General features: G+C 60.7%; 2 protein-coding genes across 2 annotated transcripts in view; one reads left to right on the plus strand and one right to left on the minus strand.

Moving 5' to 3' along the window:
- PARP10 (poly(ADP-ribose) polymerase family member 10) overlaps positions 1-7414 on the minus strand; it is a 9893-nt gene extending 2479 nt beyond the window's left edge. Inside the window, exons 1-11 of the mRNA XM_024741028.1 lie at positions 7228-7414; positions 6922-7108; positions 6590-6844; positions 6281-6517; positions 5617-6200; positions 5285-5506; positions 5057-5153; positions 4233-4868; positions 4015-4148; positions 277-451; positions 4-201 (exon numbers count right to left, since the gene is read on the minus strand). Of these exons, the coding sequence (XP_024596796.1) occupies positions 4-201; positions 277-451; positions 4015-4148; positions 4233-4868; positions 5057-5153; positions 5285-5506; positions 5617-6200; positions 6281-6517; positions 6590-6844; positions 6922-7105 (2722 nt within the window). The 5' untranslated portion in view covers positions 7106-7108; positions 7228-7414. The remainder of the gene's footprint in view (positions 1-3; positions 202-276; positions 452-4014; positions 4149-4232; positions 4869-5056; positions 5154-5284; positions 5507-5616; positions 6201-6280; positions 6518-6589; positions 6845-6921; positions 7109-7227) is intronic.
- A 2236-nt stretch (positions 7415-9650) lies between these two features.
- GRINA (glutamate ionotropic receptor NMDA type subunit associated protein 1) overlaps positions 9651-10240 on the plus strand; it is a 2275-nt gene continuing 1685 nt past the window's right edge. Inside the window, exons 1-2 of the mRNA XM_024741164.1 lie at positions 9651-10003; positions 10108-10240. The exon at positions 10108-10240 is cut by the window's right edge and continues 177 nt beyond it. Of these exons, the coding sequence (XP_024596932.1) occupies positions 10132-10240 (109 nt within the window). The 5' untranslated portion in view covers positions 9651-10003; positions 10108-10131. The remainder of the gene's footprint in view (positions 10004-10107) is intronic.

A 10240-nucleotide genomic window follows, 5' to 3' on the forward strand; every position in this document is an offset into this window, starting at 1 on the left:
CGCTGTCGTAGCGCAGGAGCGCGTGGCCGGGGGGCCGCGGGGGGGGTGCCCGCAGCCCGCGGCGGCCCTGCCCGTAGTCGCCGGTCAGCACCCGCGCCACGAACACCGCCTTGTGGCCCTCAGAGTCGGGGGGCGAGTAGCGGTCCAGCACCGACAGGGAGGCGCGCTTGGCGAAGTACACGCCCTGTCCGTAGAGCGTGTCTGCGGGGGGAGGCACGGGGGTCAGGGTGGTTACGGTGGGCAGAGACCGCGCCCCTTCAGGGACCCAGGCCTCACCGTTGCGGCCGCAAAAGCTGCGGTTGAAGCCGTGCGCGCAGATGTCCGGGACGGTGGCCACCGACGTGCCGTGGTACAGGACCCGCTCCGCCGGCCGCCGGTCACAGCACTGCTCCAGGCGCTCCCGGTGCAGTTCGTACTGCTGCTGCAGCAGCGGGTGCAACACACGCTCCACCTGCGGGCGGCCTCGGTCAGAACCAGGCTATTGTATCCCCTGGGCCACAGGGCACAGGGCTGAGCCCAGGAATCAAGAGCCCTCTCCTGGAGGAGTTCAGGGTCTGGGGAGACCTCACAGCTCCTGTCACGCTCTGCCCAGTAGCAGACATTAGGCGGACGTTCGCCACCTCCACGGAGCCCCAGGTGGCGTTGGAGGGCTTCCAGGGGGGTCTGCGGGTAGGCAACCCATCCACTCACCAGAACCCTGCACCCACAGCCAGGCCTCTGCAGAGAAAAGCTGAGCTGCCCGCCTGCATTGCCCGCAGGACTTCACTCCCAACACCAGGAGATGCCCCGGACCTCTCAGTGATGGGAGACCAAGGTGACCAACCCAGTAGTCAACTGAAGAGGAGCCAACTCAGGGACCCAAAAAGTTTCTAAAGAAATTCTAACTAGTCACTTCAGAGGGATGCAAATGAATATTATATCCATGAAACAAGACGACCTACTGTGAAAAAGAAACAGTCTGAAAGAGAGTTCTTACATTAAGAATGGAATTGCTGAACTGCATCCAGTGGGTGTGGATAATAACAAGATGATGAAGATGGAGTTCAGGAAGTGACTCAGAGTGCAGAGCTAAAGAAAAGAGTTGGGAACTGTGAGAGGACAGATGAGGGAGGGGGGAGGAGCTCTATGATCTGAGTCATAGGAGCTCCATAAGAAGACACCCAACAGGTGATGGGAGCAAGTGAGGACTTAATGGAAGACACTTTGCCTGAGCTGAAGGGAGCATCTTCAGATGGAAAGGATCTTGCCATAAAATGCCAAAGACAATGTGGAAAGGCACCTACCTGCTGGGAAAACTTCAACCTTCAAAGTGAAAGAGAAGTCTACAAGCGTCCAGACGCACACGTGCACACACACACACCCCAAAGTCGACATATAGACATGGGAAAAAACCTCACGTTTTCATATTGGGGTCCTCACCAGCAATACTGGATGCTAAGAGACCATAGAAGGATTTTTTTTCTTGCCTTTCCAAGAACAAAAAATTTTAAGGAGGAAACAAAAAGAGTTAAGTCTCTCAAAAGATCTGAAGGAAAACATATTTGGTCTTGAACCCTATATCCAGCCAAACTATTAATGGTGAGGACAAAATAAGGACAGATTAAGGTATGCAAGAACCAGCTGTGCTTAAGTTAACAGAAATATCTTAATAAACACATAGCATCTTTTGTTTGAAAAAAATACCAATATCAAATTATAGTTGCAAATTACTTCTAATTGCAAAAGGCAAAATACGTTTAAAAGTCCAAAATGTTGGGGCTTCCCTGGTGGCGCAGTGGTTGAGAGTCCGCCTGCCGATGCAGGGGACACAGGTTCGTGCCCCAGTCCGGGAAGATCCCACATGCCGCGGAGCAGCTGGGCCCGTGAGCCATGGCCGCTGAGCCTGCGCGTCCGGAGCCTGTGCTCCGCGGTGGGAGAGGCCACAGCAGTGGGAGGCCCGTGTACCACAAAAAAAAAAAAAAAGTCCAAAATGTTGACTACTCACTCAAGGAGATACTTTTACTACACAGAAAAGGAATCTATGCAAGAAGGTGACACGGTCACCAAGAGTAAGCCAGCAGCCAAGCACCACAGAGAAAAACGAAGAAAGTAAACAAAATCAAGAGCCATTAGTTGGGCATCCCTGGTGGCACAGTGGTTAAGAATCTGCCTGCCAGTGCAGGGGACACAGGTTCAAGCCCTGGTCCAGGATGATCCCACATGCCGCGGAGCAACTAAGCCCGTGCGCCACAGCTACTGAGCCTGCGCTCTAGAGCCCGCGAGCCACAACTACTGAAGCCCACATGCCACAACTACTGAAGCCTGCAGGCCTAGAGCCTGTGCCGTCCGCAGCAAGAGAAGCCACCGCAATGAAAAGCCCGTGCACTGCAACGAAGAGTAGCCCCAGCTCCCTGCAGCTAGAGAAAGCCCACGCGCACAGCAACGAAGACCCAACGCAGCCTATAAAATAAATAAATAAAATAAGTCTATTATTAAAAAAAAGAGCCATTAGTCCTTGAATCCTAGAATATTCTCTTCCATGCAACCTGGTTTCAATAACTAGGTTTTTCATTTCCCCCTTTCCTCTCTGGTCCAGTGGTAAATATTTTTTCATTGTCATTATATTTCGATCAACCTATGGCCCAAGTATGGAGCTTCATGCTTAGACTAGAAGCGTGCCATGCAGAATAGAAGATGACGTTTGTCAACCTTGCCAACTTAAAAATAATGTCACTGGCCAAACTGTGAGATGGAAGAGGGAGGAGGAGGTGAAAGGGGGAAGGGAAGCCCATTCTCCTGATCTTCCGTGCAGGGAGGCAAGAAACAGTCTCTAAAATCGTTAAGTGGAAAAAAGACTCAAGTGTACCACGTAAAGTCACAAAGGTCCTGCTAGAAGAATCAAGCGCACGTGACTAACAGAGCCTCGGGAGGAGCACGTGGCATGAGTGCAGGGCGTCCTCCTCTCTCCAAATGCAGAAGTGACAGCTGCTAAGTCCACCCAGAGTTACAGTGTTCATCCCCAGGAAAGCGGTGGTGGTGCTGCTGGTGGCGGACTGGGCCCGGTCTGGGAAAGGCGTGAGGGTCTGCGTATCTGAACAGATCCGGGTTGCTATTGCTGCTCACCGCCCCCTGGCCCCAGGCCCACCCACCCACAAGTTGGTGCGTCAAGAGGGCCACCTGGCTTCCCACTCACCGTGAGCCCAGCTCTCCACCGCCCTGAGATTCCTTCCCCTGAGCCGGAAGCACTCAGCCCTGCACTCTGCTCCAGCTCCTCTCTGCCCCCTCGCTTCTGCAGCCAGCTCATTTCAGCCTGGCCCAGCTCTCACCTCCCGCCGCTCTCCACCCCTGCCTGGCGCACAGCCCCTCCTCAGTCCTTCCTTCCGGCCCTGCAGGCGCTCCGGCCCTCGCTGCCTCCAGCACCGCGCCTCTGAGCCCCTCCTTCTCAGCCTCCGCTTCCCACCTGCCTGGGTGGCCAGGGCTCACTGGGGCTCCCAGAGCTTCATTCGGGTCCCCCACCCGTGGTGCCCAGCCCTTTCCGCAACCCAACCGTGCTCAGAGTTGCCACATTCAACAAGTGAAAATGTAGGAGGAGGCTGCCTCGCTGCAGCCAGCCCTCTTCCTGCTGGAGCAGACCCCTTGGGAGGCAGACGGGCCCCAGAACAGCACCCGGGACAACTGGGGGAATGAGTCATCCTCACAGTAGCCACGAGATGGCATCACCACCCCATGTTCTAGAGGAAGAAACTGTGGCCGGCATCGGGCTGTAACCGGCGAAGTGGGGACCTGTGCTGGGACCCCCTAAGCTCTACAGCCTTCTGTCTCTCTGGCCGCACACTCGTGAACACACTTCGGGCAGGGAACGGGGCTGCGGAGCCCTGGTCCTCCCCTGCCCCCGAACAGCTTTCAGCCTGCTGGGCAGCTTCTGGCCAGCCGATCCTGACATAGGCAAGAGAGATAGCCCACAGGCTCTGCAAGGCCAAGATGGTGTCAGGAGCCCAGGAGGCCAGAGGCTGGCAAGGCAGGGCGTGGACTCACCTGGACAACACGGATCCTGCCGTGAGCAGCGTCCAGTGTGTCGTAGAAGGCCTGCACTACCGTATGGAACTCACTGCTGCTCTCGGCCACACACTCCAGCCTGCCCAAGGGCTCCCTCGGCCTCTGCTGTGGCACTGACACACAGGGAGAAAGGGGGTGCGGGCCATGCCTGGGGCACCGGTCCACCCTGCCCTCCGCCATGCGGGCCGCAGACTCACAAGTGGGGCCCGAAGCCTCCAAGGGAAAGGCCAAGCTCTGATCCCGGGGGCCAGCCCACAGCGCTGCTAAGTGGTGGGCCGCACGGGTGGGCTGGGTCCCAAAGCCACGGAGGACGATGCGGTCACCACGAAGGGCAACGCTCACGCCGTGGCGCCGCTCCAGGTGGGCGCACAGCTCCGCGGGCAGCACGCAGCCCTGGGGCCCCACCGTCTCCTCCCGGAGGTGCACCTCCAAGGCCGCCTCTAGGGCCCGGTCCAGCTCATCCATATCCTGCTCAAAGGCCGCGTGCACCTCCAGCTGGGCCCAGCTACCAGGCCCCCCACCCCGGGGCTCCAGTTCTTCCTCCAGCGGGGGCGGCTGGAGTGAGAGGGCCAGGGCCCACTGCAGCGCCACAGCCTCCTCCCGCTCGGCCACCTGGCCTTGTGGCTCCAGTGAGCGGCAGAGAGCCAGCTGCAGCTCAGCCTCCTCCTGCAGCCGCCCAGGCACCCCGGTGCGGGGCGCCACGGGCCCCTCCCCAGCCCTGGGAGTCTTCTCCTCCTCCGGCTGCCCCGCGGGCTCCTCCTCCCTCAGCTCCAGTGGCAGCCAGTCTTCCCCATCCAGGCCCTCCAGGGCGGCCAGCAGCTCTCGGACCTCGTCTGGGAACAGGGAGAGGCACCGGGTCAGGGGTCAAGTCCAGCCAGGATGGGGCTGAAGGAGAGGACTGGTCAGGGGCCGGGTGGAAGATGGAGACGGGGTTAGAGGGTATACGGTCACAGGGCAGAGCAGCAGGGGGTGAGGTCAAGAAAGGGCCGCAGGATGTGCCGGGGTCCCCCGGGAGCCCTACCTAGGCTCACATTCTCCTGGCCACCGTCTGTACTGTCTGGAGGCCACAGGGTGTGGGAGTGGCCAGGGAGCACCTGTAGGGCCTCAGTGGGGTCCACCTGTTGGGAAAGAATGCCAGTACCCCCCAGACACATACCCCTCCCAGGCCTCTGAGCAAGGGTGGAGGAGGTACGGGGGTGCTGAGGAGTGAAAAAGGGGAGGGGAGGGGAGGGGAGGGCTCCATGTCTACCTCTCCCAGGTCTGTGTCCAGGGCAGCCCTGGCCAGACGCTCTGTCCCAAAGACGCACTGGAACTGAGCCTCCATCCCCCGCAGAAGGTGCTGCCCCTCTGGGCTCAGCAGGAACCTGGCACTGCCTGGGTGCTTCAGGCTCAGCACGTGACAGCTCACGCTGCCCAGCAGACTTTGCAGGAACTCCTCGGCTGCCTGGCATGGGGCCAGGGCTCCGCAGAGCTGCAGGACCACGGGGCGGGGTGAGGAGGAGCACTTGGCAGGTTTGGGGCACAGGAGAGGCACCCAGAGCCCCCAGTAGTAGAGGTGAGGAATCCTCAGGGGTCGCTTACCCGAAATCCAGTCATATCTGATCCCTCGAGTGGGAAGAGGGCGACGTCTCCCAGGCCAGCAAGAAGGTCCTCGTGATAGAGTTGAATGAAGCGCATTGCTCCCAGCTCCATCGGCAGCACTGCCTCCACCAGGCCCTCCTGCCCCGGTGACCCTACAGGGCCCAGGCTCATTGACACCACCTGCTCCAGAGACTCCACGGCAATCTCCACTGGGCCTGGAGACCCCGTAGGCCCCGGGCTCACCAACCCCTCCTGTTCGGAAGACCCCACGGGCCTGGAGCTGACTGGCCTGGCCTGTCCCAGAGAGGACCTGTCCCAGAGATGCCCTGTCCTCAGCAAGGCTCCTGTTTGCCCCGGTGCCTCCTCAGAGCCCAGTGTCACATTCCCTGCACAATTCTGTGCCCTTGCTGGCCCTCCAGCCTCCAGGAGAGCATGCTTGGGGGCCCCAGGCCCCAACTCGGCCAAGCGGTTCCCTCCACTGGTGTGCTCGCTGAGCTCCTCGGGCTCCAGGACATCGTAGTGGGGGACAAGGATCAGCTCTGAACCCTGCAGCTGGTGGGCCCGCTGCAGCACCCGTTCGGCCACTTGGAGGAAGGGAAAGGACAGAAGTCGTCAGGGCTCCAAGGTATAGGGAGGGTGGGCCGCCCTGTCCAGCCCCACTCACCCTGCCACTGCTGGAAGGAAGCGATGGTGCCCAGGTGCCCTGGCAGGCTGCGCACGCCCTCCAGGGGCCCCCCGCCACTCCGGCGCTCATTCTCCAGGTACAGCTCCAGCAGCAGCAGGTCTGCAGGGGGGTTGCCCCCCACGACACGCACCGCCCGGGCCTGAGGCACCCAGGCCAGGGAGACCTCAGCCCCCTTCAGGCCCAGGGACTGGGCGTGCTCCTCCAGGACGCGGGCTTCTGTGGGGAGGGTGCAAGTCAGCTCGGGGCATCTCCCCTGAAAGGCACGTCTGCCCCAATCCCGCCTCTCACCTGCGTCTGAAAGGGGCTTGGGCAGCTGCACCAGGGCCCGGTCTGGTCGGGGACTGGCCAGGGCACGGCACGGCTGCACTGGCTGCCCTGCGGCACAAAGCAGGGCCTGGACATACTGCTCCAGGTGCTGGGGTCCCGTGCCAGCAGACAGTCCTTGGAGCAGTAGGCGCGAAGGGGCGCGTGGTGGGGCTGGCCGCAGGCTCAGCCGAGCGCCGTGCAGAGTGTGCTCCTCCTGGGCCAAGACCCTCGCTGCATCTGCAGGCAGGGGGAGGGGGTGTCAGGGCCGGCGGCCGATGGGGGCCCAGGCTGCCCCTTTGCATGGGTCCACTCACCTGCAGCCTCCTGGAAGGTGAGGATGCCCCCGCGGCCAAGTCTCTGCCAACTCGACACAGGTCCACCCCCAGAGCTTCGACGGTTCTCGAAATAGAGCGTGAGCAGCTCGTCTGGGATGTCGGGGGGCAGGCCTCTGAGTTCCACGGCTGCCCCCAGCTCCGCCTCTTCCTCGCTCATCATCATAGCCTGGGCCGAAGGAACAGGTGGGGTAGCAGCCCACAGCCCCCCCTCACCCCTCGCAGGCCCCTGAGCAGCGTTCCCTGGCACCCCCGTCACTGTGGGGCTGGGTCACATCCCGCACTCACGCTCCCCCAGCTGCCTGGGCCCCAGCAGCCTAGGCCTTCAGCCGGACTCCTTCCCCTTTGCCCTAAAGCCAAAGGGCTGGGACAAGAAAACAAAAGTGAAACCGTTGGAGGGAGGGAGGGGCCCACAGTGCCGGGGAGAGCATCTGCCTCTCGGGTGCTTCCCTTCTCAGGCCCCTCCTGCAGAACTTTCCAGCCCCACCCCCAGCTCCTCAGCCCTCTGCCCAGCCCACCCGCCCCACCTGTCTGACCTCAGCCCAGTGGCTGGCAGGGTGGGGCACGTGTAGGCTCACCGTCCTCCACTCCCGTGGGCCTGGCCCTGTGAACCTCAGTACGGCCGGTCACCCTCCCTGGTAAATCCACACGGGGGGCTCGAATCATCGCCCTCCACTCAAGACCTCAAGCCTCTGTGTTACCCTCCCCCACTGCATGAGCACCTTGGGGCTCTGGCCGGCCTGGCTAAGGCTGGCTTTCAACTTGCCCCAGCAAGCTGGGCGACGGCACCCGCACTCACCCTTAAACAACACACAGGGGACCGACCTCCCACCCCGCAAGGGTGGGTCGGCAGTTCCCACTCCTGACCTACAAGAGCTTCCTCCCCGCCTCCCCAGCCTACACTGTCCTCGGAGGTGGCGGCTGCACCAAGGCTGACCCCAGAAGAGGCTGATGCTGTGCTCACGGGCCTTGCTGCAGCACATCCCTGAGACAGAGGGTACGTGGAGCCTCACGCTCGGCTGTACCTTTACAGTCCACAGTCCCTCTTGCTGCCGCCGAGTACCCCCCTTGCCTGTGCTCCGTTGGCTTCCAGCCTCGCAGAGAGTTGTGTCCCCCACTGCTCTCCATCTCGCCCCTCCCACTTATCCCTCAGCCGCTAAAACCCAGCCTCTGGCCCTGCTACTTCTCCAAGGAGTTGAGGACCTGTCCAGTCTGTGCCCCGAGCTGTACACCCAGCACCCTGGCTGCCCCCACCCTGATCTGAGCCTCCATCATCTCCTGCCTGGATCACTACTCTGACCTCTTAACTGATCTCTCTCTGCCACTCCTGCCCACTCGCACTGGCCCTCCTCAACAGAGGGCCGCGTGAGCCTTCTAAGTGGCACCGACAGCTGCTACAGCTGGGTCCACAGTAAAGCCACAGTCCTTTGGAGGACCTGCCAGGCTGGATTGACCGGGCCCCAGTCTCTTCTGCTGCATCCCCCCTGCATCCCATCCTCCGTCAGGAACTGTGACTTGCACGGGCCCCTCCTAGGGCCCTGGCCTCAACTTCATATTTGTCATTTTTAATTAGTTTTCTTAAAAAAAGACCCCTCAAACTGTATGAGCTTCTAGTTCTACAAAACCTGAAGTCATCCCTGCCTGCTCTGTATTTTCTCCTCTCATGGAACTCATCGTCTTCTAACATACTGTATAATTTGCTTATTACACCAATCCCTGCTACCACAGGCAGCAGTGTGCTGGAGCAACTCACATCGTGACTACATCGTTCAATTTTCAGGAGTCTTTGTGAATCAGCTGTTAAACTGGTGGTCGCTTGAAATCAGCCACCATGGGGCATTTATATGAAGGACAACTGCAAAGGTACAGGTCAGGGTTTGCCCTCCCTGGGGCCCGCCGTTCAACGATGAACCAGCACACCAGCTGCATAGGACAGAGCCTCTTCCCAATCACTGCTGGGCCTGGGAGAGGCCACTGTCCAAAAGGCCGGAAAGTACAGTAAGATTCCTAGGCCCCAGGTGGACAGGCACTCCTGCAGAGGGCTCCAGGGGACCACGTCACAGGGATGTCCCTGGAGGTGGCAGGCAGCACTTCCTCAGGACCACTGAAGCCAAGGGAATTTAACTTGGCCTCCAGTCCTGGGGCATCTCTAAGCCTCAGCCCCTTAGCAGCGAAACAGGGCTAAGAATGCCACCCTTACAGCTTGTGGTACTGTGATCAAGACAAGTAAGGGTAACTGGTCTAGTAGGGACCTGGACTCGTTTCCTAGAGAGGATAGAGCATTTAAAGAATTAGGCCTCTTGCTTTGGAACAGACCTGGATGAAAGGGGAAGCGGAGTTTTAAGGCCAAGGAGGGATGGAGAGTGCTTGTCAGACTTAGCAAATCCCAGATTTAGGAATAAATTTCTCAAAATTCCCTGACCCAAATTGGAGAGGCTAGGTCTCAGCCTCCAGAGGTCTACAGCCCTCACGGCCCAAGGCCACCCCTCAGCGGACAGGACGGGACGCGGGTCTCGGGCCTGGGGCTCGGAAAGAAGCCAGCAGGGAAACCCAGTCGGGTAGGGTCCATCCGGGAGAAGCCCCCGCGTTCCCCGCGGAGCCCAGCCCCCGGCCCCGCCCCCGCGCCGCCGGCCCCGCCCCAGACCCCAGGGCCCTGCTCTTGGAGGGGGTAGTCAGGGTTCTGGCTGGTCACAGATGGCGTGGGGATTTCCTGGGATAGAAATAGCCGCCGGCTCTGGCCCCTTAAAGCTGCTTAAGGGGCGGGATGTGAAGGGGAGGGTCCGGGCACACCCCCGCACCTCCCCGACCGCGCCCCCAGCCCCGACCCGCGCTGAGCTCTGACCCGGAGAGGCCAGCAGCGGTGAGACGGCCCCTCCAGTTGCTTGCAAGAAACGGCAGAAGCCCCAAATCCTGGGGCTGCCAAAGTCATCCCCTCGTCCATCCCCTCCTCCATCTTTAGGGTCGGCCTGTAGGGGCCCCTCCTGAAGCCACACGGCCAGCCACCCGATACCCACCCGCCTCTCCTGGCCCCGCAGCTCGGGCTCCGTACAGCCCTGGGGCAAAGGTCACGAAACCCCCTCCTTCCGTCCCGTTTCCCGGTAGCAGGTGGAGAGGCCCCTGGCTGGTTCCTGTCACCTCAGGGCTAACCGTTCTCTCTCTGTCCTCTAGGGGGAGACCACAGAACCTGAGGCCATGTCCCATGAAAAGAGTTTCTTGGTGTCTGGGGACAGCTATCCTCCCCCCAACCCTGGATATCCTGGGGGGCCCCAGCCCTCCTTGCCTCCCTACCCAGGGGCCCCTT

The sequence above is a fragment of the Neophocaena asiaeorientalis genome, unplaced genomic scaffold (assembly GCF_003031525.2).
Source record: "Neophocaena asiaeorientalis asiaeorientalis breed wild unplaced genomic scaffold, Neophocaena_asiaeorientalis_V1.1 scaffold177, whole genome shotgun sequence".
Lineage (NCBI taxonomy): Eukaryota > Metazoa > Chordata > Mammalia > Artiodactyla > Phocoenidae > Neophocaena > Neophocaena asiaeorientalis.